The sequence below is a fragment of the Sus scrofa genome, chromosome 3 (genome assembly GCF_000003025.6).
Source record: "Sus scrofa isolate TJ Tabasco breed Duroc chromosome 3, Sscrofa11.1, whole genome shotgun sequence".
Lineage (NCBI taxonomy): Eukaryota > Metazoa > Chordata > Mammalia > Artiodactyla > Suidae > Sus > Sus scrofa.
Genome location: NC_010445.4, coordinates 5,117,948 through 5,145,634, shown reverse-complemented (window position 1 = coordinate 5,145,634; position 27,687 = coordinate 5,117,948). Strand labels below are relative to the sequence as shown.

The 27,687-nt window shown below is 48.7% G+C and overlaps 1 protein-coding gene across 2 annotated transcripts; it reads right to left on the bottom strand.

Annotated features, from left to right (window-relative positions):
* PMS2 (PMS1 homolog 2, mismatch repair system component) lies at window positions 1-27,633 on the bottom strand. 2 transcript variants are annotated; one of them, XM_003124283.5, is made up of 15 exons: window positions 27,494-27,613; window positions 24,915-25,054; window positions 22,675-22,761; window positions 22,386-22,488; window positions 21,592-21,775; window positions 19,468-19,635; window positions 18,552-18,649; window positions 16,895-16,994; window positions 14,417-14,501; window positions 12,656-12,811; window positions 9,459-10,290; window positions 5,561-5,728; window positions 4,385-4,485; window positions 4,009-4,178; window positions 1-1,247 (listed from the first exon to the last, which is right to left on the bottom strand). In XM_003124283.5, exons 1-15 carry the CDS (start codon window positions 27,514-27,516, stop codon window positions 1,104-1,106), a joined length of 2,559 nt encoding a protein of 852 aa, XP_003124331.1. In that variant the 5' UTR covers window positions 27,517-27,613; the 3' UTR covers window positions 1-1,103. The 2 variants fall into 2 exon arrangements, with proteins under 2 accessions (XP_003124331.1, XP_020941740.1); XM_021086081.1 differs by lacking the exon at window positions 22,386-22,488 and having other exon boundaries at window positions 27,494-27,633.

The following is a 27,687-nucleotide window of genomic DNA, read 5'->3' as shown; positions in this document are numbered from 1 at the left end:
TTACAGAAAAATCTTTTATTTCCCCTTGCCTACAACAACGGTCTTTGCAACCCTGGCTGCAGCGGGGAACATTTAAGAATAAGGACCCCGCTCCCCCTGGTCAATTCCTTCCAGCTGGACAGAGGATCCCGCTTGAGTTTGCTGGACTGCTTTCTCAACAGTTTTTTCTTTTTATGGCTTCAGCTGCAGCATGTGAACGTTCCTGGGCTAGGGGTTGGGCTATGCCACAGCGACCCCAAACTGCACCTGTGACCTGTGCCATGGCTTGCAGCAATGCCGGATCCTTAAGCCACTGTGGGAAGCCAGAAATCAAACCTGAATTCCTCCCCCACCTCCGCCCAGAAACAATGTCAGGTCCTTAACCCACTGAGCCACAACAGCAACTCCCTATTTTCTAAATTTACTATGCATCAGGGTTGAGAACCACTAATTCAAATGGACCATCATTTGAAATGTGTAAAGCGAAACCACTGTGAATTTAATCATCAAGGGCTGAAAGTTGGGGACTAAAATCTGGGGGGCCAGAGCAGAGGTCTGGGTGACTTCCGAAGCACTTGCTCCTCCCAATTTGTTAAAATGTTCTCTTCTTGGAGTTCCCGTCGTGGCGCAGTGGTTAACAAATCCAACTAGGAACCAAGAGGTTGCGGGTTTGATCCCTGGCCTTGCTCAGTGGGTTAAGGATCCGGCGTTGCCGCGAGCTGTGGTGCAGGTTGCAGACGCGGCTTGGATCCCGCATTGCTGTGGCTCTGGCGTAGGCCGGTGACTCCAGCTCTGATTAGACCCCTAGCCTGGGAACCTCCATATGCTGCGGGAAGCGGCCCTCGAGAAAAGTAAAAAGACAAAAAAAAAAAAAAAAAAAAAAGTTCTCTTCCTTGTCCACACACTTACCCAAGCTCAAGAGCGGAACAGAAAGTGTCGCAAGCAATGCTCTGAACTGTTTGAAAAAGTTCTCAAGAGCATTTCTAAATGGATCTGAAACATTTTTAAGCAACGGCTTCTTTTAGAAATAAACCAAAAAAAAAAAAAAAAAAAAAAGGTTAAAACCCTGCGTTTCAAAACAGAGAAATCTGCCGTACAATGAAGCGTTCATAAAAGGAGAAGTGTCAGTTTTGAGAAATGACATCCAGGTTGGCAATGTGTCTCATGGTCGGCCTTCCGTGGGGACAGTTCCAGGGATGGTCCATCTCCCCCATGTGGCTGACGAGCCTCCTCATCTCACTCGTGTTGAGGGCAGTTCCGATCATCACCTGCGAACGAGACACAAGGGCGTGTGTTCAAGGCTTGCTGGCCTCTGGCTGGAACAGCAACTCTGCAGGAGCATTTTTCTCTACAAGGAGGCTGCACACGACTACAACAAAAACAGTGTTCCCTGGAGTTCCCGTCGTGGCTCAGTGGTTAACAAATCCAACTAGGTTGTGGGTTTGATCCCTGGCCTCACTCAGTGGGCTAAGGATCGGGCGTTGCCATGAGCTGTGGTGTAGGTCGCAAGCTCAGCTTGGATCCTGCGTGGCTGTGGCTGTGGTGTAGGCCGGCAGCTACAGCTCCGATTAGACTCCTAGCCTGGGAACCTCCATATGCTGCAGGTGCGGCCCTAAAAAGACAAAAAAAAAAAAAAAAACCCACAACATTCCCTGCAAAGTCCCCCAGAACCCTACCTTCTAGCATCTCAGCCCCAGCCTCTTTGTGAAATCCAGACCCCAAGGGCTCCGCCGGGGCGGCACATCCTTAGCATAGACGCTGACCATTCCTGCCCAGGACCAACCAGGACGGCAGCCCCACCACCACCTGCGTCCCAGCCGCCCCGAGCGTCCATCTGGGTGACGGCGGTGGTCTTCTCACAGGCCTCCCCCACCCCGCCCCCTTGTTCCTTTAATGCGCCCTCCACCCAGGGGCCAGCGATTCCTTTTCAGGATAACGTCAGCTCACGTGGCTCCTCTTCAGAGCCCTCCTCTCACCTGAATACAAGGCCAAGTGCATCCCCAAATTGGGCCTCACTGGCCACACCTGAGAGCAAGCATCCCTGCCCCCACAGGACCCCCCTTGCCTCGGGCATAGCACACAAAGCAAGTATCTGCCTCTGGCCCCCAGCACTAGCTGTGTCCTTGACCCAGGTCACTTTTTCCTCAAATATCTGCATGCCTCACGTCCCCTGTCCCTCAGGCTTCTGCTCACATGTCCCTGCCTCCTTTCAATGGAACAGCTCTCCTTGTCTGTCCCTCTGCAGCCCTCGCCCTGCTTTTTCACTACACGGAATGAGCAGCCTCTGCAGCAAGCACAGAGAAACTGAGACCCTGAGACACAAGAGGAGGTGGTGACAGGCCCCGAGCTCTCTGTCCCCCTCTTTCTGCCCCGTGCCGGGCACATCCTAGAGCAGGATGCACAGCAGGGCCCTGCCTCACGGGAGGAAGACGGACAGGATGGCAGAGAAACAAGGCAAGTACGGTTGGGGCTGTGCCCGCGCTGGAAGAGGCCACTTGGGCGGGGAGCTCAGCGAGGGCCAGAGGAGCAGGGGTGGTAGCAGCAGCATCCAGGCAGAGGACAGCCCGCCCCGGGCAGCACTCAGGTGGTGCAGCGGCTGTGCGGCAGCGGGAGGGACCTGCGGGCGTGGGGAGTGAAGATCCAAAGATCTCCGTGTCCCATGAACACGCGGCCCAGTGAACGCCTGGCTGTGAGCACAGGCCGGGCCCAGCTCCAACTCCTGCTCACGAGATCGAGGTCCGGGCTTTCTCAGAGAACCGTCTGTGGCTGCAGTCAGCCCCTGGGCCCTACCCTCTGCTCTGATCAAAACTCTTCCTGGAGGAACTGCATCCTGTCCCTCGGCTGTAACTTACAAAGCCTAAACCTCTCTCTCCAGCACCGACCTCTCCCCTACTCTCAGGCACCCCAGTCACGTCCGGCAGGATCCCAGGTACGACCTGTCTGACAGCGCACACGTGATCCCACCCCCACGGGTGAAAACGCTGCCGCTCTCCCCCCTCTCCCAGTGACACCCCCTCTGTGACCCATTCTCACCATCACCCTCCAGCACCTCCCAACACACGTGGCGCAAACGCCCAGTTCCGACCTGCACTGGCAAGACCCTAAGTGGGTCCCCGGATGCAGCTCGCATCCCGGGTCCTCTGGTCACACGGGGTTGGCCTCTGGCCTCACCAAACACCCTGAGCCTCTGCCCTTGCTATTTCTTCTGTCTGCAAAGTTCTTCCCGGGGCTCCAGCGCACCTTCCACAGGTCCGCTGGGCGGTGGCCCGAGACACCCACCTGGTTTCCGGTGCTCCCTCCAGCCCCCTTACTGTCGGCTGCACTGAACCTGCAGTATCTGAGGCTGTCGTTATGCATGTTTATGTCCATTTCTCCCACTACACTATACACTCCACGAGGACAAGGACCTCGTCTGCCATGTCACCTGTGTCCCCAGCACCCTGGCCAAGGAGCACGGTGGGGGCTCAAGGAATCTCTGTTAAATGAATGGAGTGGGGCCAGGGGATCAGACTCAAGGGACTCGGCCTTGACATCAGACTGGTCACCAGCCCTGCTGCCACCTTCCAGAACCAATCTGAGTGGTGGCAGCAGTGGACAACGCACACTGCCCCCCCCCCCCGCACCCCTGTGACAGGCCTGTGCACGGAGGGGCCCTGGACAATCCCGTGCAGCGCCCCCGAGGGCTTGAAGCCCCCGCGCTTTCTGCGTCAGGGTCGTTCATCCCCAGGAGGTCCCTGGATGAACGACACGGATAAACAGCTCACGACGAGGGCTCAGCGGAAGCTCGAGAGAAGACGTGGCTTGAGGGAGGTGCAGCCGAGCCGTAAGCACAGGTCGGGGGTCACGGAAACGGCGGCTGCGCGGGGCTCAGGGGCTGCAGAGCGGCTCAGGACTCTGCAGCCCACGCACAGCCCAGTAGGGGGCGCATCCGCACCCGGAACAGTGCTGCCGGGCCAGCGCGGGACTGGGGACTGGGGACTGGGGACTTGCGAGGCCCACGGGCCCCGCCGACGAAGCCGCTGTACGTACAGACTTCCGACAGGCTCTGGAGGCGAACATCTGCCGGACTCGGGAAGGGCGGCACATGACCCCCGGGCTGTCGCTCAGCATGAAGATCAGCTCGTCTATGTCCTGGGGCCCGAAGGTCCAGTTTTTACTCGTCGGCAAGGAAATCAACTTAGCTCTCTCGGTGACCGGAGCTGCAAGAATAAAATCCGGAGAAAAACCCATGACTTGAAGCTCCTCGCAATGAGCACCGCAAGGTGGGGGGAGGGGGGGCAGAGCCCTCGCGGGGGGGGGGGGGGGACCTTTCCTCCCGCATGAAATGCGTTGCTCTGTGGGACCCCGGAGGATTGTTCCCAGCTGCAAAAAGGACACAGGTCTTTCGTCCTAAGTAAAAACTCACCATCTTCATCGATAACAAAATCAAAACCGTTCTTTCTGAATATGTCCAGATTTTCTATCAGAACCGCTTCATTGACCGCCGTTAAGTTGAGAGTCTGAGGTCTGAAACACGGAAATCTTGAAGTCAAACATTTCATGTCAAGCAGAAATGACTCGAAAACAACGCGGTGCGTCTTCGCGTGCATTGCGCAAAGCAACAGGAGGAAGAAGTTCAGCTACGAGCCTGTCCTGTCGCAAAACCCTAGCATTTGCTTTTCGTTTCCTTTTTTTAAAGGAACTTTTTGGAAGTTAGAGTAACTACAAAAGTAGTTTGCCTGGGAGTTCCCATGGTGGCACAGCGGAAACGAATCTGACGAGGAACCACGAGGTTGCGGGTTCGATCCCTGGCCTCGCTCAGTGGGTTAAGGATCCGGCATTAGGTTTGCAGATGCAGCTCAGATCTGGCGTGGCTGTGTCTGCGGCCTGGCAGCTGTAGCTCCAATTCAACCCCTAGCCTGGGAACCTCCCCATGTCATAGGTGCGGCCCTAAAAAAGAAAAATAGTTTGCCTTGTAAAATGGTCCTTGTAAAGCATTCAAATTGGCAAAAGAGAGATAAATACCGAATTCTGCAGAGACCATCCCATCACCAGAACTGCTCTCACCACAGCTGAGGGCTGACCCAGGGGGTCCCGACTTTCTGAACACATGAATTCCACGTGCTCCAGACAGATCTGGCACGTCCTAGAAACTGCCCTGCAGCAAAAGGATTTTCTGGCCAAGCGGTGATCCGTGTTTTTGCCTACCTAGCTAAAGAGGTGTGCTCCTTAGAAGAACCCACTAGCTGTGTGACCTTGGGCAGCGTATTTAACCTGGGTCTCGGTTGTATCACCTGTGAAAGGTGGGTATTGATACATAGTAACCACTTCATGGGTTTGTGAGGATTCAATGGATTCACCCATGTAGGCTGCTTCCACTGTGCCTGGCCCAAGAGAAGCACTCCATAAATGACAGGTATGAGTAGTATCATGCAAGAAGCATAAAAACGTGCTGTACGGGTACTTATGGCCAAAAAACACAGATCGATCAGGTAGGTAGGTAGGTGGGTGGATACACAGGGAGAGGCAGACACACCCATAAGCTAACGGATTTAAACGGGAGTGCCACCACTGCAAACTGTGAGCACGGAAATGAACTCACACGATAAGCCTTTGCCCCTGGAGAACCGTGTGCTGCTGCAGCATCTCAAAGTTGTATTTCTCGTCCGTGGCGTGCTGGTCCACTATGAAGATATCCGCATTCAGCTTGGTGATGATAAATCCCAAGTTAAACTGCCCGATAATTTCCATCTCTGCAAACATCTCTTTACTGTGTGTAGAAAATGTTCATTAGAAGACACTTTAAAGGATCCTTTTCGGATTATAAAACAATGAAAAATAGTATTAAAAATACGATATAAAGCAATAAAAAAATACAGAAACATAAAACAAAGTCCCTAACGTTCTAAAGAGAACATGATTCATCCATTCAATTCTCCAGGTGACATTACCTACTATTAACAAACATATCATTATAGACTCTTATCTAAACATTTTTTCTTTTTTTTTTTTTTTGTCTTTTTGCCTTTTCTAGAGCCGCTTCCCACGGCATATGGAGGTTCCCAGGCGAGGGGTCGAATCGGAGCTGTAGCCACCGGCCTATGCCAGAGCCACAGCAACGCGGGATCCGAGCCGCGTCTGCAACCTACACCACAGCTCACGGCAATGCCGGATCGTTAACCCACTGAGCAAGGGCAGGGACCGAACCCGCAACCTCATGGTTCCTAGTCGGATTCGTTAACCACTGCGCCACGACGGGAACTCCCTATATGTACTTTTTAATTTTGATAGAACTATAAAAGTTTACACTTCCACAAATAGAGTACGGTTGTCCCTGGGTACATACAGGTGACTGGTTCCTGGACCCCCGGGACACCAAACAGCAGGGATGCTCAAGCGCCTCACATAAAATGGCACAGCATCTGCATGTAACCAGCACAGCCTTCCGTATACTTTGTCCCCTCTAGATCACCTGTAATACTCCATACAAGGTAAAGGCTCTGTAAATAGTTGCAGCAGATAGCAAACTCAAGTTTTGCTTTTTGGAACTTTCTAGGATTTTTTAGACTTGGGGGGGTGTTCATTTTTGGCCGTCCTGCAGCATATGGAGCTCCCAGGCCAGGGATGGATCGGAGCCACAGTCACAACCTAAAGCCGCACCTGCGGCAATGCCGGATCCCCAACCCACCACGCGGGGCGAGATCGAACCCGTACCCCGGCGTGTCTCAAGATGCCACTGATCCCACTGCGCCGCAGCGGGAGCTCCTCGCATTTAAAAACTTTTTGTTCTGCAGAAGCGGAACTGGAAGATAAGGAGGGCCACCTGTACAGATATACCTTTTCGTCAATATTTGGTATCGACTCTTCTAATGAGGAGCACCCCCCCAGCCTCCACCCCAGGATGAGCTTCACACCTTGTTGGAACCGACGGGGCTGCAGCCCGCTGAACAAAAATAAGATTGCTAGGAGTACTACAGTGAGCAATGCTGGGCCTGCTGCCTGCTGCCCGTGCCTGCCTAGCAGGAGGTAAAGAGAGAGGAGGGCTACCCAGAAGCTAGGAGAGTCACAGCGGCTCCTGCTGTTTCACGGTGTCCCTCCAGCGCCCCCTACTGAGAGAGTCTAACAGTGCAGCAGGAGAAACGCTGACACACCTCAGCCTCCAGGACCGCAAAGCAGGGCAGAGAGGGTTTGGAGCCGAGGCAATAAACTGGTAACCGGCACAAATGCCAACCTCCTGGCTCTGATCCCATGCCTTTGCAAGAACCATCCGAGTCGCCTCTGGTTCCATGGAAAGAACCTGCGGCAGCCTGAAGACCCACCCAGGTCGTCCATGACGTTGGCAGGTGTGTCTCCCACCATAAACTAAAACAGCATCTGGCGTAAAGAAATAAAACTTTACAGCCTGGTATGTTTAGTTATAATCCAAAATACAGAAACAGGAGCTGGTAAGACTACCTCGATTCATTGCTACCTCATCTGTAGCTCAGTACGTTTTCCTACATTTCATCAGAACGACAGCTCAGAACAGAAGTCAACCCAGCAGCCGGGCCCTGAAAGCCAGGAGGCAGTGCCAGGCCCGTCATGGATCGTGGTTTCGCAATGTGACCTTCTGGGGGATTTGTAAAAATGCAGATTCCTGGGCTCTACACTCAAGATTCACCAGAGCTACCCAAGCGGAATCACCAGATTCTGGCCACAGGTTCTGCCTGCTTAACAAGCTCTCAAAGTACATTGAAGAGCCATAGTAACATGTCATCAATACATGTTTCTGGGCTTAATTAAAATCTCTATTGAAAAACAGCTTAAGGAACCTGGCTCTCTTCACTGGACCCCTCAGAGTTCACAGACCCCAGGTCACAACCAAAGAAGTTCATGTCTATTAATTACACGCCTTTTTTTTCCCTTGTTTGCTGTGAGGACTGGACAGCATTCCACACCCTTCAGCACCTCAGCAGGCAGTGGGGGGTTTTCTGGGTGTTTTTTTGTTTGTTTGTTTGTTTGCTTTTAGGGCTGCACCAGAAGCATATGGACGTTTCCAGGCTAGGGGTCGAATCAGAACCGCAGCTGCTGGCCTACACCACAGCTCATGGCAACGCTGGATCCTTAACCAACCAAGCGAGGCCAGGGATTGAACCCCCGTTCTCATGGATACTAGGGTTTGTAACCCACTGAGCCACAATGAGAACCCCCAAGTAGTGTTTTTCTTTGCTTTTTTGGGGGGGCACACCCACAGCAAGCACAAGTTCCCGGGACAGGGACTGAACCCACACCACAGCAGGAAGCCAAGCTGTGGCAGTGACAATGCTGGATCCTTAACCACTACCACACTTTTCAAAAGAAAGCTTCCTGAAAAACCTTTCTCCTTGTAAGCTAGCCACTGTGACTATCAAAAGGAATTGTTAATACTCCTTAAAAGAATTTATTTTATTTATTTTTTTGGGGGGGGTCTTTTTGCTATTTCTTGGGCTGCTCCCGCGGCATATGGAGGTTCCCAGGCGAGGGGTGGAATCGGAGCTGTAGCCACCGGCCTACGCCAGAGCCACAGCAACTCGGGATCCGAGCCACGTCTGCAACCTACACCACAGCTCACGGCAACGCCAGATCCTTAACCCACTGAGCAAGGGCAGGGACCGAACCCGCAACCTCATGGTTCCTAGTCGGATTTATTAACCACTGCGCCACCACGGGAACTCCTCCTTAAAAGAATTCAGAGCCTGGGAGTTCCCTGGTGGTCTAGTGTTAGGACTTGGCACTCTCTCCTGTGGCCCAGGTTCAGCTCCTGGTCTGAAAACTGAGATCCCACTTCAAGCCACTGCATGCCTCAGCTAAAAACAAAACAAAATAAAACAAACAAACAAAAATTTCCTAATAATAAAAAAAAAAATTTTTTCCCCTAATAATCTAAATTAAGCAAAACCTGTGGGGTCCAGACTAAACATGCTAAAGATTCAGTATCACGGCTGCATTGCACTATCTACGAAATACAACATATTTCAGTTACTGGTGAGACAAAACACAAAATTTTTTAAAGTAAAAAATATGTCAAGAGAATGCATCATTTTTAAGAGTCAGAATGTTGGACATGATTATCGTCAAGTGGTAGTGACCGGACTCGATTTTCTGTATGAGGAATAGTTTTCTTGAAATTGACTTTTGCTTAAACTTCTCCGATGCAAGCTTCTCGACATCAGAGTTTGGACACCGTGTTATAATTTCTCCCGTTAAGATGGGAGCAAAGCTGAGCAAAGCTGCGGTGGAGTCAGTGCAGGAGGAAGTCACCGTGGGCCGAAAACCTCCAGGAGGAGGAATGAAAGTGGGGTCACGAAAGCCTCGATTGATCTGGGGGGCTGGGAAGGATGCGTGGGGAAAATCGAAGGAAACAGTTCCTGAGAGGTTGCAGGCAGCGGAACTGCCTGGCAAAAGTTCTTGGAAGCAAACGAACTTGAGCGGCAGGGAAACGAAGTTAGGGGATGGGAATTAAAAAAAAAAAAGAAAGTTACCTTATCTCTTTTCGTAGCTCATCTTCTGCGGCTTGATTTTCTCCAGGGCAAATCTTGGCCCGAAACTTCCTGTAATTCTGCTCACCTTCTCGCTGCTGCTCTTGGCGACATAACTGCTTTATCCGTTTGGCTAAAGAACGCATGGAAAAGTCAAGGGGCACTATTTTCTTCTCAATGTCAACAGCGACATCCACCTCGGCCGCTGCCACGCTCTGCGTTGCCACCGGCTCTGGGGGGACGTCGGGGTTTAAAGGCACCCCTTCCTTCTTAAAACGCTTGGGGTTTGGGGATGAGGCGTTCGGGGGCTGAGGCCGGCGGAGGCCGCCAGCCTCTTGGTCTAAAGCGCCAAGAGCAGGTGCAGGGGCCTCTTCACAAGACTCCACGTGTTCTTGCGAAAACCCGTCCTCGGGGGCGCTTGCCGCAGGGTCGCTGCTGGGGTGGCTGCCCGTTTCGGGGGCGCTGGAGCCCTCCCCGGAGCTGGCGGAGGCGCTGCTGTGCCCCGAGGCCTCCTCCGAGGCCTCCCCTGGGCCCATCGGGTCAGAGGGTGCCCGGGCGGATGCCATCCCCTCCTCCCTCGGTTCCGAGATGCGCGTGCGGGAGCAGAGGGGCCCTGGGGCGCCGCCTTTCTGCCGCGGAGAAACCCGCCTGGAGTCCGCGGTCTTGGCGCCCCGAGGCTTGTTCTCGGGCGCCTGCCGCAGGGAAAAGGCCTCTCTCAGTCTGGAAATGGTCACTGCCCTTTTCTCTTGTCCCGCAGCCTTCAACGGGGCGGGATGCTCCTGCTGCTCCGGCCCAGGCCTTTCCGTTTCTGCCGGATGCCGTTTTATTAAGTTACCTAAGTAGACGTGAGCAGAGGACAAGGTCAGGGGCTGCGCAGAAACGGGCTAAGGGGCTATTTCTATTGGAACAGGCACTTCCCCAAAGAGGAGCACGGAATGGCTCATCCAACCTGGGAAAACGGCTTTCCATGAAGACCATGGCAGAATGCTTCTATATACTCATCAGAATGGGTAAAAAAGTTGTGAATGCTCACAGGGTTGGGGAGCAAATGGAATGCTTAAACACTGCGGGCCGGTGGTGAAACTGGTTACAGCCACTTTCTAAAACTGGGAGCAGCTCCTGATCTAAACACGCACCCCTGTGACCCTGCGATGTTTCCTATCGGAAAGGTTTGGGGGTTCCCGTTGTGTTGCAGCAGGCTAAGGATCCTGTGTTGCTGCAGCTGTGGAGGAGGGAGCCGATGCAGCGGAGAGAGGATCCCTGGCCTGGGAACTTCCATTAGGCAGCGGGTGTGGCCAAAAAAGGAAAAAAAAAAAACCAGGCAGGTCTACTGATGCTCTCCTAGACGGGGGTATTCCTGACAGCTTTACTCACGAAAGCCCCGAACTGGGAACAATCCAGTTGTGTGCAAATAAACCGTGCTCTTTAAATACAATGGAACACCTGTAACAGCCCGCAAATGAATGGATCCGCAGTCACCCAGGACGTGAATGATTCTTACAAACAAAATATTGAACGAAACAACTGATGAAAAACATACATCCTGGACGACTTCAATTAAAAGCAGATAAAACGGATCCGTGGTGTGGGAAGTCAGTAGGACCTTTCCCACCGAGGCTCAGCGGCTGAAAAGAGGCACAAGGGTGGCTCCGTCTGATCGCGGGGCTGATGCGCTTGCTCACCATCCGCTGGCTTCTGGGTGGGTGCTGAGCTGTGATGAAGCGGCAGAAAGGAAGGCGGGGATTCGACGGTGCGGAGGGGCTTCTCTGTGTGGGGTGGCATCTACGGCAGTGTGTGTGTGCGTGTGTTGTGTGTGTGAGTGTGAGAGAGAGAGAACTCTCCACAGACGTGTGGTGCTCCCTACACACACACACACACACAGGCAGCCACATTGTCCCATGCAGAGAATGGCCAGCAGAGACATGGGGCCCACCACCTGGGTCGGTAGCTCTGCCACACTCCTGTCACTGCTCCTGTGCCCCCTCCCACCCCACAGCACCGCCCACCGTCAGAAGCTTGTGTCTCCACCATATTCGCCCACTGCCACAACCGCCCACGGTGGCACTCCACAGAAGCCCACCCCCACCCCACCCCACTGTCTTCCAAATCGGCCTCTCCGCCCCCCACCCCCCGGAGGGAGGTGGTTAGGAAACCTTAGGGCAGAGCCACGCTGCATCCCTGCCCCCCCCCCTCGACCCCGGCTTATGGCTCCTGGGATCCTAGGGTTACAAAGCTTCATCTCAGGCCAGTTTCCTCTCATTGTCACCTGAGCTTTCCATAAAGCCAGTCTCAGCTGCCTGAGCTGCTCCCTGGCCTCTCCCCCTCGGAAGACAGTGATGGGCGCCCCCCCTCTCACCTCCATCTGAACAGACAGACCCCGAGAAAGAGGGCGGGCTGGCCTGGAGAAGCATCCCAGGAGTGGATCTGGCTGTCAGAGCAGCAACGCCCACACCTCCCGCCCCCAGGAAGGCTGCTGGGGCTCCCCAGCCACACATGGCGCCGATGCACTTGGTTTGGATGCAAAAGAATAAAACTCACTACTTAAACACAAAAGGCTCATCACTTTAGGACCAGGTAGTAAAAGAATGACCATGCATATTTTCACAGATGTCAAGCCAGCTTTGGGTCAGGTCTTCATCTCAACATGGCACACTCAGCGACGAGTGCACAGGGGTGACTTGAGGGCAGATGGCAGAGGAAGGGCCTCCCCAGGTTCCCTACTCCATAAAAGATGAGAAAGGGGCAAAAACGGTCAGAATCAACTTTTTCAGAACCCTGGAAATCAACAAGAGGCTTGCTGCCATCGAGGAGCATTTATGGAAAGGGAACTGTTACATCTGGGTAAGAACGTACCCTGGGTAATCACCGAGGTGGTTCTGGTCCCTTTTACCCAGACTACCTTAAATTTGCAAAATCTGCAGCTAGACACTTCCTTTTTTTTTGGCACACCTGCAGCACGTGGAAGTTTCGAAGCTAGAGCTCAAACCTGAGCCACAGCCATGGCAATGATGCCAATCATGCCAGATGTTTAACCACCAGGCCACGAGGGACCTCCCAGCTACACACTTTCGAGGGTGACACATCCCCTCTGTTTAAAAGGGGAAATTCTGTTTCACGCCGAAAAGACTTTAACGCTGGAAAATAAGCATCACACGAGCTGTTGGTTCTAGACGCGGTTTACACACCTGTGCCTTCCTTACCTTCGACATCCAGCAGTGACTGCTGACGGACGCTGATTTTGTTAACATCATTATCGAACATGTCTATCAAAGACGTCTTCAAAACTGCCAGCAAAAGCTTCTCCTCCTGTAGTAAAATCTGCCTCTTATCCGGAGTAACGTTGATATCGACACATTCTGAAACAACACGGGAAAGACGCTGATTGTATTCAAATGCGCCCTTAACCAAAGAAATGTTCCCATCGACCAATTTATTCGCCTGCATTTACGAAAAGCGCAGGGTCCAGACTAATATTCATGAACTCGAAAACTAGCTCTTGCTGAGTTCCTATTATGGTGCGGCAGGAATGACCCCGACTAGTGACCATGAGGACATAGGTTCAATCCCTGGCCTTGCCCCGTGGGTTAAGGATCCGGCGTGGCCCTGACCTGCGGTGTAGGTCACAGACGTGGCTCGAATCCCATGTTGCTGGGACTGTGGCGTAGGCAGGCAGCTATAGCTCCAATTCAACCCCTGGCCTGGGAACTTCCATATACCGCAGGTGCGGCCCTAAAAAGCAAATCAATCAGTCAATCAATCAATCAATCAATCTCGCTCTTTCAAATAAATGAGTAAAAGATGAACAATTTCTTTTTTAAACAGACGAAACATGCAAGCGTCTGAGGGTGAAACTCCAAAAGAAAAAAGCAAACAAACACACGAAGATGCATGCTAAAAGAAAAGTACAAACATGTCATTTTCATTACGTACTGAATCTGGTTAAAAATTATCACACTAGGACACTGTTGGCAGGTGTGTAAATTGATGTAACGCGGTCACATTCACTGACCCAGAGATTCTACTTCTAGGAATTAATCTTAAAGAAATACTCAAAGATATAGGCAACGATTTATCTGTAGACACAGTATGTAAATTTCCAAAAATTGAAAACAACTCAAATAGGCAAAAACATAAAAATTTACAAATCCAGATATATCCACACATTGAAATATACTACAGCTATTGAAATCATGGTTCTGAATAAATTTTAATGACATGGAAAATGTTCCCACCTAAGACTAAAATACAAAATTCCCCAAAATTATTTTCTCACCCCAAAGGATATGGGTAGATTATATATCATGATTAAAGTGTGCACATATTTCTAAGCCTCTAAAAATATATACTGGATAACAATACACCACAATTTTTAACAATAAGAAGAAAAACATCTACACGAAATTATTTTCAAAATCAGGGAGAATATTTAGTCTACTTTTGCCTTCGGCCACCATGAAAAAAAGGTCATCTTTTCCTAATACAATTAACATAGTTTCAAGTGGAAAGAAGGAAAGCCTGCATAAAAAATAATAGAATTCTTAGGTAGTTCCTGTCATGGCACAGTGGAAACGAATCCGACTAGGATCCATGAGGACGTGAGTTCGATCCCTGGCCTAGCTCAGTGGGTTAAGGACCTGGCATTGCTGTGAGCTGTGGTGTAGGTCACAGATGCAGCTTGGACTCTGTGTGGCTGTGGCTGTGGTGGAGGCCAGCAGCTGTAGCTCCGATTCGACCCCTAGCCTGAGAACTTCCATATGTGCTGGTGCGGCCCTAAAAAGCAAAAGAAATAATATAATTTTCAGATTTGTTTAATATGTCAAAACTGAAAGTCTATTAAAAAAAAATCACCATTAATCGTTACTATAAAAATCTCTTTCTGGTCATAGCAGAGCTTTCTAATTTCATTGTGTTGTTTTAGGAGTTTAAGTCACAAATTTTACTGAAATCTCAGTGGCACTTACCTGAATCAACGGAAATGTTAAGGACAACGAAAGGATACTGATGCCGATTGTACAGGTGATAGACCTCATTCACCAGTCTGGAAACCTGCACAAAACCCAGCAATTAGAGGCCTTCCCGTCGTGGCTCAGTGGTGAACAAACCCCACTAGTGTCCATGAGGACTTGGGTTCGATCCCTGGAACCTCCATATGCAGTGGGTGTGGCCCTAAAAGGACAAAAGACAAAAAAATAATAATTTAAAAAAATAAAAAAATAAAAAAACCCACAACAACAATTAGAAAAGAATAACACTAGAACTTTCCCCCTTTTTCTAACAGCATGCTGTTCTAACCAACCACTAAAAGCATCCATTTTTAGTAACTTCCCTGAGTATAACTGTCCTAAAACAAACTGCATTTAAAGTGCACAATCTGAGGAGTTCCCATTGTGGCTCAGTGGGTTAAGAACTCGACTAGTATCCATGCGGATGTAGGTTCGATCCCTGGACTTCCTCCGAGAGTGAAGGATTCAGCGTTGCCGTGGGCTGTGGTGTAGGTCATGGATGCAGCACGGATTTGTGGCTGTGGTGCAGGCCAGCAGCCAAAGCTCCGTCTGGACCGCTAGCCTGGGAACCTCCATATGCTGCCGGTGTGGCCCTAAAAAGACAAAAAAAAAAAAAAAAAAAGGTGTACAATATGAAAATCAACTATAATTTTTTTTTAAAAAAGGCTTAATAACAAAAAAAGCGAAATAAAATAAAATATGAACAACCCATGGGGGAAATAAACTTTAAGAAATATTTTAAAGTGTACAATTTGATAAGTTCTGACATACATATATATATACCCATGAACCCAAGCCCACAATCCACATAATGAATACGTCCATCACCCAAAAAAGTTTCCTCACAGTTTTATAACATAGAATCTTTTTCCAAACTAAAGATGCTCTTGAAGAAATGTCAATAAAATTAAGATGCAGGGGGTTTTCTGTTGGTTTTTGGGGGGCCACAATAAGCAATGGCTTGATGTGGGATCTCAGTTCCCAGACTAGGCATTGAACCCAGGCCACATCGATGAAACCACGGAGTCTAACCACTAGACCACCAGGAAGCTCCCAAATGAGGTGCAGTTTAAATGCTCATAAAACACATTTAAATGTACATGGAGGAGCTCCCACTGTGGTGCAGCGGAAACGAATCCAACTAGTATCCACACGGACGCAGGTTCGATCCCTGACCTCACGTAGTGGGTTAAGGATCCGGCGTTGCTATGAGCTGTGGTGCAGGTCGCAGACACGGCTTGGATCCCGTGCTGCTATGGCTGTGGTGTAGGCCGGCGGCTGCAGCTCCAATTAGACCGATAGCCTGGGAACTTCTATTTGCCATGGGTGTGGCTCTAAAAGGCAAATAAATAAATAAATGTACGCAGAAATGTATTTATATGACTTTATAATGCGATTATTACATGGCATTAGAGATAAACCATTAAAAATCACACCAGTGATAGTACAGGTTAAAAATGGACAAGTTGAACCGTACCTGGTTAACGGAAGGAATTTTAAAGTGTCACTGGAAAATAGAACCTATCACTGAGGTATGATGTTTTTGAAGATGCGAAGCCAAAACTGACCACTGAAAAGCCTATCATCATATCAAGATGATGATCTTAAGCGTGGGGCAGAAGTAATTCGGGCCCTTATTTTCCCAGAAAATTGACAATGAAACGAAAACACAGCAGCAGACGCATGTGTGTCCGTCTAGACTGAAATGTCCAGATGGTGGTGAATGTTTTCAATTGTTTACTTTCTTCTAATAACATAATTCTGGGAGTTCCCGTCGTGGCGCAGTGGTTAACGAATCCGACTAGGAACCATGAGGTTGCGGGTTCGGTCCCTGCCCTTGCTCAGTGGGTTAACGATCCGGCGTTGCCGTGAGCTGTGGTGTAGGTTGCAGATGCAGCTCGGATCCCGCGTTGCTGTGGCTCTGGCGTAGGCCGGTGGCTACAGCTCCAATTCGACCCCTAGCCTGGGAACCTCCATATGCCGAGGGAGCAGCCCAAGAAATAGCAAAAAAAGACAAAAAAAAAAAAAAAAAAAAAACCACAATTCTTATAACAAAATATGTTTACACATACATGTATATAAAATTGAAACAACTGGGTGGTAGACTTTTTCACATGCCTAAAATAGGAGTTCCCATCATGGTTCAGCGGTAACAAACCCAGCTAGTATCCATGAGGTTGCAGGTTCAATCCCTGGCCTCGCTCAGTGGGTTAAGGATCCGGCACTGCCATGAGCTGGGGTGTAGGTCGCAGACCCGGCTCAGATCTGGCGTGGCTGTGGCTGGGGTGTAGGCCGGCAGCTACAGCTTCGATTAGACCCCTAACCTGGGAACCTCCATATGCCACAGGTGCAGCCCTAAAAAAAAAAAAAAGTTAACAGCATTACAAATTGAAGGGTAAAAGAAAAAAAGACGAATCCAACAAAATTTTTCAATACCTTTGCTGGGTCGCAAGGCCGCCGATTGATAAAGAAAAACTGTCTGTCGGTTGAACTCCTCCCGACGCCGTGAGTACAGCGAGAAATAAAACCTGAGATGCTGTTGAATGTTAGCGGTTAGAGCAGAATTCCAGAGCAGAAAGGGCCAGACACGCATCATACCCCACATTCTCCAAGTGAAAACTGAAGACATAACATAACCCCTGGTGACAAACCCATGGATGTCAACGTTCCTTTTCTTTTTTCCTTTTTTTCTTTTTTTTTTTTGGCTTTTTAGGGCCACAGGTGCAGCATATGGAGGTTCCCAGACTAGGGGTCGAATCAGAGCTGCAGCTGCTGGCCGACACCACAGCCCCAGCCACGCCACATCCGAGCCGCATCTGTGACCTACACCCCAGCTCACGGGAACCCCGGATCCTTCACCCACTGAGCAAGGGCCAGGGATCGAACCCACGTCCTCATGGATACTGGTGGGGTTCGTTTCCACTGAGTCATAACGGGAACTCCCAGTATTAACATTTCTGATGAGGCATATCTGGGTTCCATTCTGGTGAAACATAAATGGAACACAGACCCTCTGGAATGTTCCAGTGCTCCCATTGCTGATAAATCCATCACAGGCAACACAGTGGGTTAGAAACCGATGTGTTTCTGTTCTCACTTCCCCGACTGAGTCCTTGGTCTCTAAGCAGGGAGTGGGTCTCACCCCAAACTCACATTCTAGAACCTCTGTTCAGTCCCCACCCAGCTGTCCCAGGGCACCCGATGACCTGTATTCAACAGCTCTGCCCGCATCTGCACCCCTTTTCAATCTGTTCTGGGTTAGCAAGCCTCTGTCTCCTAAGGCACTGGCGAAGGGCTGGGGCCGCCAGAGATCTACCCCAGGAATACCTGAGTTTCCATGAGAACAAGACCTTAACATAAAGAAATGAATCCCCCTCTACCATCAGGCATAAGCTGCAGGCAGGGGGAGGGAGGGTAAGCTGTCACAGAGCCAGTCCTGCTTGTGGAAACACGGCTGGTTTTCTCACACTAAAAGTGATGATGCTGGATTGGACTGTGGGTAAGGCACCAGTGACCCCTCCTCTGCCAGATCCCAGCAAAGTGAAACACTGTACATAGCATAATTTCAGAGTTATTCCAGGTGTTCCTAAGATAGCTCAGTGGGTTAAGGCTCCCTGGCCCCGGAGCTTTCACATGCCATACGCACAGCCAGAGGAAAAAAAAAAAAAGAGGGAGAGTTATTCTAATCACTCACTCAACACATGGCCTCTTCTACAAAGACTAAGTCAATAGGAAACTCCCTGAAGTGTACCAGTCACCCAGAATATTAGTTGTAGTAAGTAACTGACTCCTGAGAGTTCCCTGGTGGTCCAGTGGTCAGGATTCAGCACTTTCACCACTACACCTGGGGTTCAATTCCTGGTCTGGGAACTGAGATCCCACATTAAGCCGCTGTAAACCACAGCCAAAAAAAAAAAAAAAAATTTACCTGACTCTTCTCTATAAATCCTCCTTCTCAGCAGGATACTGCCTACAGTTTTATAATGGACATAAGAAACTTTAAGCTTTAAAATCATGAGCTTTAAGAACAAAACCAAGAAGGGGAGAAAAAAGCTCAAACAACCTGTCATTTTCCCAGCAGCAATCTACTTACCAAAACAGATTGTGCAAAGCATCAGAACAGCTGAGGCCAAACTCTTCACAGACCGAGTCACTAGGGGGCAGCTGAACAAAAGAGATGAGGCTTTGCAACTGAAAGAAATCAGGGCGCACAGTTACTTCTCGACAGAGAGAGAACGGGACGAACCTCAAAGGGAAGCTACAAAGAGAGTCTGGTGTGTTTTCTTTCCCAGCCAAGTGAGCCACATTAAGAGTCCTAAGAACAGGAGTTCCCAGATGGCTCTGCAGGTTAAGGATCCGGCACTGTCTCGGCAAGAGCACAGAGTCCATCCCTGGACAGGGACCTTCCAGCATGCTATGGGGATGGACAAAAAAGACTGCCAAGAACTTCAATGGCTGTTTTTTGCAGTTCTATAATAATTTTGATTTATCAGAAAGATAAAACACTTGTGCTCCGACTTACCCATAATCAATACACGGCCCGTAATACTTTACATTTTTCCAGAGAATAAAAAGATTATTTTCAAACTTTCAGCTAACATTTATTTTTGTGACAGCTAACTTTTTTTAAATTTTTACTTTTTGTCTTTTTAGGGCCCCACCCATGGCATATGGAGGTTCCCAGGCTAGTGGAGGAATCCGAGCTGCAGCTGCAGGCCTACGCCACAGCCACAGCAATGCCAGATCTGAGCTGCATCGGCAGCCTACACCGAAGCTCACGGCGACACTGGATCCTTAACCCACTGAGGGAGGGCAGGGATCAAACCCACACCCTCAGGGAGAGTAGCTGGGTTCTTAACCTGCTGAGCCACAGTGGGAACTCCATGACACCTAATTTTTAAAAAAAATCAACTCTCGGATTTTCTTCTCTTTCCTATTGGAAAGGACAATAGAAACCTGCCATACTCCCCGGAGTGATAAAGTGTTTTGAAACCACTGGCCACCACTACCTGTTTCTGCCCAAACACAGATCCGATGTTTTCCTTGATGCTGGCGCCTCCGCTGGTGCTCACGACGGGCTGCCGCTTGCCCTGCCCGACCTGATTGGTGCAAGTGACACGGACTCCTGACGAAATTATACAGTACGCGTGTAAGACCTGGACCATTTTGGCAAACTCCTGTTTGAAAAACACAAACACGAGGACTCCAAGTCGCTTCCGTCTCAGGAGAATCATGTGATTCAAGTGATAACAGCCCATTCGAGGCTCTCCGATCATCTCACAAGTCAGGTGAACTGTTCCTAACAGAATGATCCATGAGTTGAATCTCCACACATGGTATAGCAGGAAAATCGAGTTCCCATCCTGGCTCCGTGGAAACGAATCTGACAAGTCTCCATGAGGACGCGGGTTCGATCCCTGGCCGAGCTCAGTGGGCCGGGGATCCGGCATTGCCCTGAGCTGTGGTGCAGGCTGCAGACACAGCTCTGATGCAACCCCTAGCCTGGGAACCTCCATATGCCTCCAGTGTGACCCTAAAAAGCAAAACAAACAAAACAATAGCGTGACCCCCCCCCCAAAAAAAAGAAAGAAAGTATATTCCCTCTGACCTTGTCATCTCTCATCTCTCCTCTAGAAATTTATCCTTGTAGAAATCTGGCACAATCAAAGATATACTACAGAACTGTTCACTGAAACAAGCTGTAATTGTGAAAAATTATAAATGACCTAAGCAACCGCCAACAAGGGGCTAATTAATTAATTACAGTATATCCAAACAATGGTGCCATGAGAAAGAATAAGGTAGTATCAATCTGCCAAAAAAGATACCTACGGTATACTGCGTAAAAAGTCACAGTATACAACAGCATACACGGTATGATCCAAGCCGTGTCTGCGACCTACACCACGGCTCACGGCAACAAAACTGTAACCATATACACATGACTACATATACACAGATACACACACACACACACATATATAGACAATTTATAACTGCTTTTTAAACACAACGGTCAGATAACATTTAGCTGTTTCATATTCATTCAAATTCATAAAAGTTGTAATAATTCACTTTTCAGGGAGCCAAGAAAAATAATCTTATTAAAAAATAAAGACAGATGCAAAACAATTAACATTACGACTCATTGCCCACACTAAAACACCTACTAAACACACTGCGATGATTCTTTTCAAGAAAAGGAAAGGGGGGAGAAGACAAATTAGGAGTTTGGGGGATTAACATATACACACTACAATGTGAAAGACAGCTACCCAACAAGGACCTATTATGTGGCACAGGGAACTATGCTCAGCATCTAACCTACAGAATCTGAAAAAAAAAAAATACACACACACACTAAATCACTTTGCTGTGCACCTGAAACTAACACAATATTGCAAATTAACTATACTTCGATTTAAAAAAAAAAAAATCTTAGGAGTTCCCGTCGTGACGCAGTGGTTAATGAATCCCACTAGGAACCATGAGGCTAAGGGTTCGATTCCTGGCTTCGCTCAGTGGGTTGAGGATCCAGCATTGCCGTGAGCTGTGGTGTAGGTCACGGATGCGGCTCGGATCCCTTGTTGCTGTGGCTCTGGTGTAGGCTGGCGGCTACGGCTCTATTCAACCCCTAGCCTGGGAACCTCCATATGCCACAGGAGCGGCCCAAGAAACGGCAAAGAGACAAAAAAAAAATCTTTAAAGCAAAAAAAAAAAAAAAAAAAAAAAAAAAAGGAAAAGGAAGGCAAATCATCATTACATCTTCTTTTGTCTGTTTATTTTTTTCCTAGGGCCGCTTTTTTCCCGGCCTGCGCCACAGCCACAGCAACACAGGATCGGATCCGCGTCTGTGACCTACACCACAGCTCACGGCTATGCCAGATCCTTAACCCACTGAGCAAGGCCAGGGATCGAACCTACAACCTCATGGTTCCTAGTCGGATTCGTTAACCACTGAGCCACGACAGGAACTCAAGTTACATCTTTGAGGGGAAGAAGCAAGCTAAGCATTTCCCAAAAAGTGAAGGGACAAGGATGAAGCCAAGTGCCAACGACCCTGAGCGATCCTGTGCTAGGCCAGCTCATCACACACCCATGCCCTTGGAAGCTGGCATTCTGAACTCACGTACCTTTTTAATGTTCCTTTGAAACTCCTTATGGCGCACAGGCAGCGTATAAAACAACTGCTGCACGCTGACCGTCGTCCCTCTGGGTCGCGGGTAGGGGGATTTCTGGAGGATTTTTCCATTGTGATCAAACACCAGTCGAGTCCCAACCTTCGCAGACGCGTGGCAGGTAGAAATGGTCACGTCACTGTTTGGGAGGATGGCAGCGTGACCCCGTCAGTTACAGATGCACAGGCGCTGGCTCTCGATCACGCGCTCACTCTCTCGCTTTTTTTCTTTTTGTCTTTTTAGGGCCGCACCCACGGCACACGGAGGTTCCCAGGCTAGGAGTCAAATGGGAGCTCCAGCTGCCAGCCTACACCACGGCCACCGCAAGGTCAGATCCGAGCCACGTCTGCGACCTACACCACAGCTCACAGCCATGCCGGATCCTTAACCCGCTGAGTGAGACCAGGGCTCGAACCTGCAACCTCATGGATTCTACTCGGGTTCATTACCCCTGAGCTGCAAGGGGAACTCCTATACAATGTTTTTAAATTGAGACATTACTGCTTTAACTTATTAAATAACAGTTTTATTTACAATACTATTTGCTTCATTTCCCTCATCCTTCATCCGCTGCTTACATTTCAGAAGTTATTAACCACGTAGAAAGCCAATAAGGTCAAACAATGGAGAAGTTAGAAGCTGAAACACTCAAGACAGAAAAGTGTAAACAATACCGATTCTAATCATGCTTTTTGATTTTCCGAGAGTTTTGTAAGGGGTCAAGTTAGTGGATAAAAATGTGGCATCACCTCAGTGCACAGAGCGAGCTCAGAGCTTCCCCCCGAAAGCCAAAAGTTTCAACCTGAGTTAGGTCAGCAAACTCTTGAATCTTAGAAGTGTGATGCTTCAGTGCTGAAAGAGGAGGGGCGCAAAGTAAGGCCGAGAGAATCTCCAGGGATACAGCCGCAAACGCACACGAAACCCCCCAAGTGACTGCTCTTAAAAAGCTGTTTCTGTGTTTTGGAAGCGAGTGGTACCCCGACTTCAGAGACCTCTTGCCCACACCTTTTTAAATAGCGTTAGAAAAATTCAACTTACTTAAGCCTTCAAAGTTTTCTTCTTCTACGCCGCATCCGTTGTCTGAAACTTCAATGAGATCCATCCCATAGTCTTTAAGCCGGAGGTCTAGAAAGTTGAAGATATTTATTTTTCCAATTGATCCATGCGAAGAGTCTTTTTTTTTTTTCCCGCTTTGCTTTTCTCAGGGCAGCATCGATGGTATATGGGAGTTCCCAGGCTAGGGGTCAAACTGGAGTTGCAGCTGCCAACCTATACCAACCACATCCATGGCAACCCCAGATCCTTAACCCACTGAGCAAGGCCAGGGATCAACCCCCATCCTCATGGATACAAGTCGGGTTCATAAACCGCTGAGCCACAACAGGAACTCCCCAAGTCTTTCTACTGACAGTCTCTATAACTGCAAATTTGAGTCCTAACTATTATTTATTTAAATGTCCAGAGTTCCCCCTGTGGCTCAGTGGTAATGAACCTGTCTAGTATCCATGAGGACACGGGTTCAATCCCTGGCCTCGCTCAGTGGGTTAAGCATCAAGCATTGCTATGAGCTGTGGCATAGGTTGAAGACACAGCTCGGATCCCTCATTGGTGTGGCTGTGGTGTAGGTCGGCATTTGAAGTTCTGATTCCACCCCTAGCCTGGGAACGTCCATGCGCCTCAGGTGCTGCCCTATAAAACGACAAAAAATAAAATAAAATAAATAAATAAATGTCCTACTGTCAGCACAGTGGGGTAAGAATCCAAATGCAGCAGCTCAGGTCACTACGGAGGCATGGGTTCAATTCCCGGCCAGGTGTAGTGGGTTAAAGGATCCAGCATCGCCACAGCTACTGCTGTGATGCAGCTCAGATTCAAAACCTGGCCCAGGAACTTCCATGTGCCATGGTACAGCCATAAAAAAAATAAAACTAATGTTAAAAATTAAAAAATAAATGTACTACTGTCATTTTATACTTTTTTAAAATCCTTGGCTATTTACTAGCCCAGATAAAAGAGTTCTGTTTTTATTTTCTTTCAAAAGTATAATTTTGTAAGTTCTCCGATGGCCTAGCGGGTTAAGGCTCCTGTGTTCTCACTGCTGAGGCTCTGGTTGCTGCTGTGTGGCACACATTCAATCCCCAGGAACTTCCACATGCTGCCCATGTGCCAAGAAAGGAGAGAAAAAAAAAAAAAAAAAAAAAAAAGGCGAGAGAGAGAGAGAGAGAACCTGAAATAAATGTTGCAAGTTGCAATTATTAAAAAAAAAAAAAAAAAAAAAAAAAAAGGCGTTCCCATTGTGGCTCAGCAGAAAGGAATTCAACTAGTATTTCTGAGGATGCAGGTTCAATCCCTGGCCTCACTCACTGGGTTAAGTATCAGGCATTGCCATGAGCTGTGGTGTACATCGCAGATGTGGCTTGGATCTGGCATGGCTGTGGCTGTGGTGTAGGCCAGCAGCTGCAGCTCCGTTTTGACCCCTAGCCTGGGAACTTCCATATGCCACAGGTACAGCCTAAAAAGCAAAAAAAAAAAAATAAAAAATAAGGAAAATTTTAACACAGTCATTAAAGAGAACAATTTCTGGAATCAGACCCCCTGGGATCATATTTTACCAGAGCTAAAACTTCAAAAAAAAAAAAGCACATTCCCTGTGCATTTTTTTTTCCCACTGTACAGCAAGGTTCCCTGTGCTTTAATTTCCTCATTTGTAAAAAGGACATAATAATTATAATAATACTAATTCCTATTTCATAAGATTCTTCTACAGATTAAAGGAGGTACCCCATCTACAGCTCTTAGCACAACGCCTGCCTGGCACATAGTAAGAATAGTAACAAAAAATTACCTACCATTATAATTTACTACTACCTAAGGAGTGCAAAATTTAAGTTAAAAAATGGTAACTTCTCAGTATACAAACATTTGATTGTCTTATTACCGTAACAAATATTTCTTGAATAAAATAGCGTAAACTGATTATTTATTTGGTTTAAAACACTCCCAGGAGTTCCCGCTGTGGCTCAGTGGTAATGAGCTCCACTAGAATCCATGAGGACACAGGTTCGATCCTTGGCCCTGCTCAGTGGGTTGAAGATACGACGTTGCCATGAGCTGCGGTGCAGGTGGCAGATGCGGCTCAGATCCTGAGTTGCTGTGGCTGTGGTGTAGGCTGGCAGCTACAGCTCCAATTCAACCCCTAGTCTGGGAGCTTCCATGTGCCTCAGGTGCGGGCCTAAAAAGACAAAAAATTAATAAAAATAAAACGCTCCCAAACTTACCAATATTAGTGGCGCCTGCATCCACACTATTTTCTACCAATTCCTTGACAGCAGTGCTGAGACTAAGTACCACTTGCCCAGAACAAATCTGATGGACTGACTTCCGATCGATAGGTTTGATGGCCTTAGCAAGTTCTGAACTAAAGAAACCAGGTACAAGAAACAAAGCAGGAAGTTAATTATGTATTTTCATCCACGTCTTAACGGTGAGAAATGACTCATCTCTGCTTATAGTTAATGCGTCTAATCCATTCAACACAATAACACATCCATTTATTATATTCATAAATATACATGGTGGTCCTCAATCCTTAAAACGTTTGTCCAAAAATCTGCTGAATAGGTACCTCACATATAACAGGTATTTCTTTTTTTTTTTTTTTTTTTTTAATGTGTGTGTATCTTTTTAGGGCCGCACCTACAGGATATGGAGGTTCCCAGGCTAGGGGTCTAATCAGAGCTGTAGCCACCGGCCTACATCACAGCCACAGCAACGTGGGATCCGAGCCGCATCTGCAACCTACACCACAGCTCACGGCAACGCCAGATCCTTAACCCACTGAGCGAGGCCAGGGATCGAACCCACATCTTTGTGGATGGTAGTCGCTCTTGTTAACCACGGAGGCACGACGGGAACTCCTCAAATGTAATAGATATTTAAAACCTAATTATACTGGGAGCTCCATGAGGGAACCTATGTCCCCCTCAAGCTATGAGTCAGTAATTTTTTGGAATTCCCTAGTAGCCTAGCAGTTAAGGATCTGACATTGTCATGACTGTGGCCTGGGTTTGATCCCTAGCCGGGGAACTTCTGCATGTTACTGGCCTGGCCAAAAAACTAAAATAACCTTTTGCAACACTGCTACAATGAGATTTCTTTCTTGAAAGCAGAAAGCAACATTTCCCACACAATTTGAAAAATCAAAAGTCTGGTGGGAAACCTAGAGCGTTCATATCAAAATCAAAACCATCTTAGAGGAGTTCCCACTGTGGCTCAGCAGTAACAAACCCGACTGGGATCCATGAAGATGCAGGTTCAGTCCCCAGCCTTGCTCAGTGGATTAAGGATCTGGCATTGCCGTGAGCTGTAGTGTAGGTGAAAGACGCAGCTTGGACCCTGCATTGCTGTGGCTGTAGCGTAAGCCGGCAGCTGTAGCTCAGATTGGACCCCCAGCCTGGGAACTTCATATGTCGCAGATGTGGCCCTAAAAAGCAAAAATAAAATAAAAATTTTAAAACCATCTTAGAAACTGGGTACAAAATGGATAACTATTCCTTTGATTGTCTTTGAATCCCCACTCCAAATCCAGGCTGCATACTCCTGCTTTAGCAAAGGCCCTCACAGTTCTAGCTGCACCTGCTTTCAGAATTTTCCAACTGGTTTTTCTCCACTTTCTCTCTACTCCAACCGACACTCCATGCTACCACCTGAGCTACTTTAGAATTCACAGATCTGGTCGACTACTTTTTCTGCTTAAGATTTTACTAGCATCCCATTGTCTGCCACGTCATTTCAAATCCAGTCAGAATTACACCCCAATCTATTCTCTCTGTCTCTTTCTCTCTCTCTGGTCAATCCTGTACCCATTGCCAATTTCCCTCTATTCTGGTCAGAGTAAACACCAATCTCCTTTAGACACTACTCCTTGCCTACACAGGTGTGTCCAGACCACTCCCCTCCTCTTCCTCTGCCTGGCAAACTCCTGCTCATCCAAAAAATGTTCATCCATGTGTTAAATTAATCACTTCCAGTAAACTGTAACATGGATGTAACTGAACATCGGGGCCTCCCTGGGAGAGAAATCTTTGAGGATTTCCCACAGCATCTAACACAGAGTTGATACGCAGTAAACCCCTGTAAAATAAAGAAACATCTTTTCTCTTCATTCGACCTTGCAAAGAATCCCACTCAAGTCTGTCTTAAATGTGGAAACTGCAGATGACACCAAATAAAGTGGAAGAAGTATCTTTAAATATTTGGCCTTTTTCCGCCCAAAGGCTACAAGTACATTCCTGATATTTATTTTGAGGGGTGGAGATACAACATTTACATACAGACGGCAACTCTGGGTTCAAGAATCTGACACTGAGTGTGAAAGCGCTACCTGAAGATTCGCTAACCCGAGTGCGTGTACTTTACCAGCCAGTAATCGCATACTCAAGGAGATAGAGAAGTACTAGTTTTTTTTTAAGACTGTGCGGCCATGCAAATTAGCTTGTACCTTAAAGCCTTCCCTAAAATAACCCTCAATTTTACAAAAGAGAGAGAAAGCAAGCAACCATGTAAAAAGAAAATGAATTCCGTTCAGGGGGATTTCAAGGTCCACGGCTTCAGATCCACGGATGCGACGCAGCGCCTGCGCAGGGCCTGCCTGGGAGCCGGCCGAATCCCCGCGAACCCCGACTTCAAGGTGCACCCACAGGGCAGCGGGGCCGGCTAGCGAAGAAAAGCCCCTCCCAGGCCTCCGGGCCGCCAGCTCGCCCAGCGCCGCAGTCACTTTCCCCTCCTTTCCAGGGGTCTGGAACGCCGTGGGCCTTACACTCGGCGACGGCGAAGGGAGACTGCACGCACGGCTCACCTCGGCCCCTCGGCTCGCTCCATGGATGCAGAGCCTGACCAGGGACAGATCGCGCCGCTTCTCCTACACCGGACCGGCCGCCCGGCCGCCCACTGGCTGCTCCGGACACTGCGCCCCGCCCCCGCCACTTCCGGATAAGGCTGGGAACGCTTCCCACAGTCCCCCTCGCTGATTGGCGGTTGTCAAAGGTCGAG

Bases quoted from the DNA above. Each gene is read 5' to 3' on its own strand.
- PMS2 (XM_003124283.5), bottom strand. From the start codon at position 27,516: ATGGAGCGAGCCGAGGGGCCGAG. The intron at 12,812-14,416 runs GTAAGTGCCACT...GTGTTGTTTCAG, and splicing joins TAACATTTCCGTTGATTCAG to AATGTGTCGATATCAACGTT. The intron at 4,179-4,384 runs GTGAGTTTTTAC...TTATTCTTGCAG, and splicing joins TTTTGTTATCGATGAAGATG to CTCCGGTCACCGAGAGAGCT.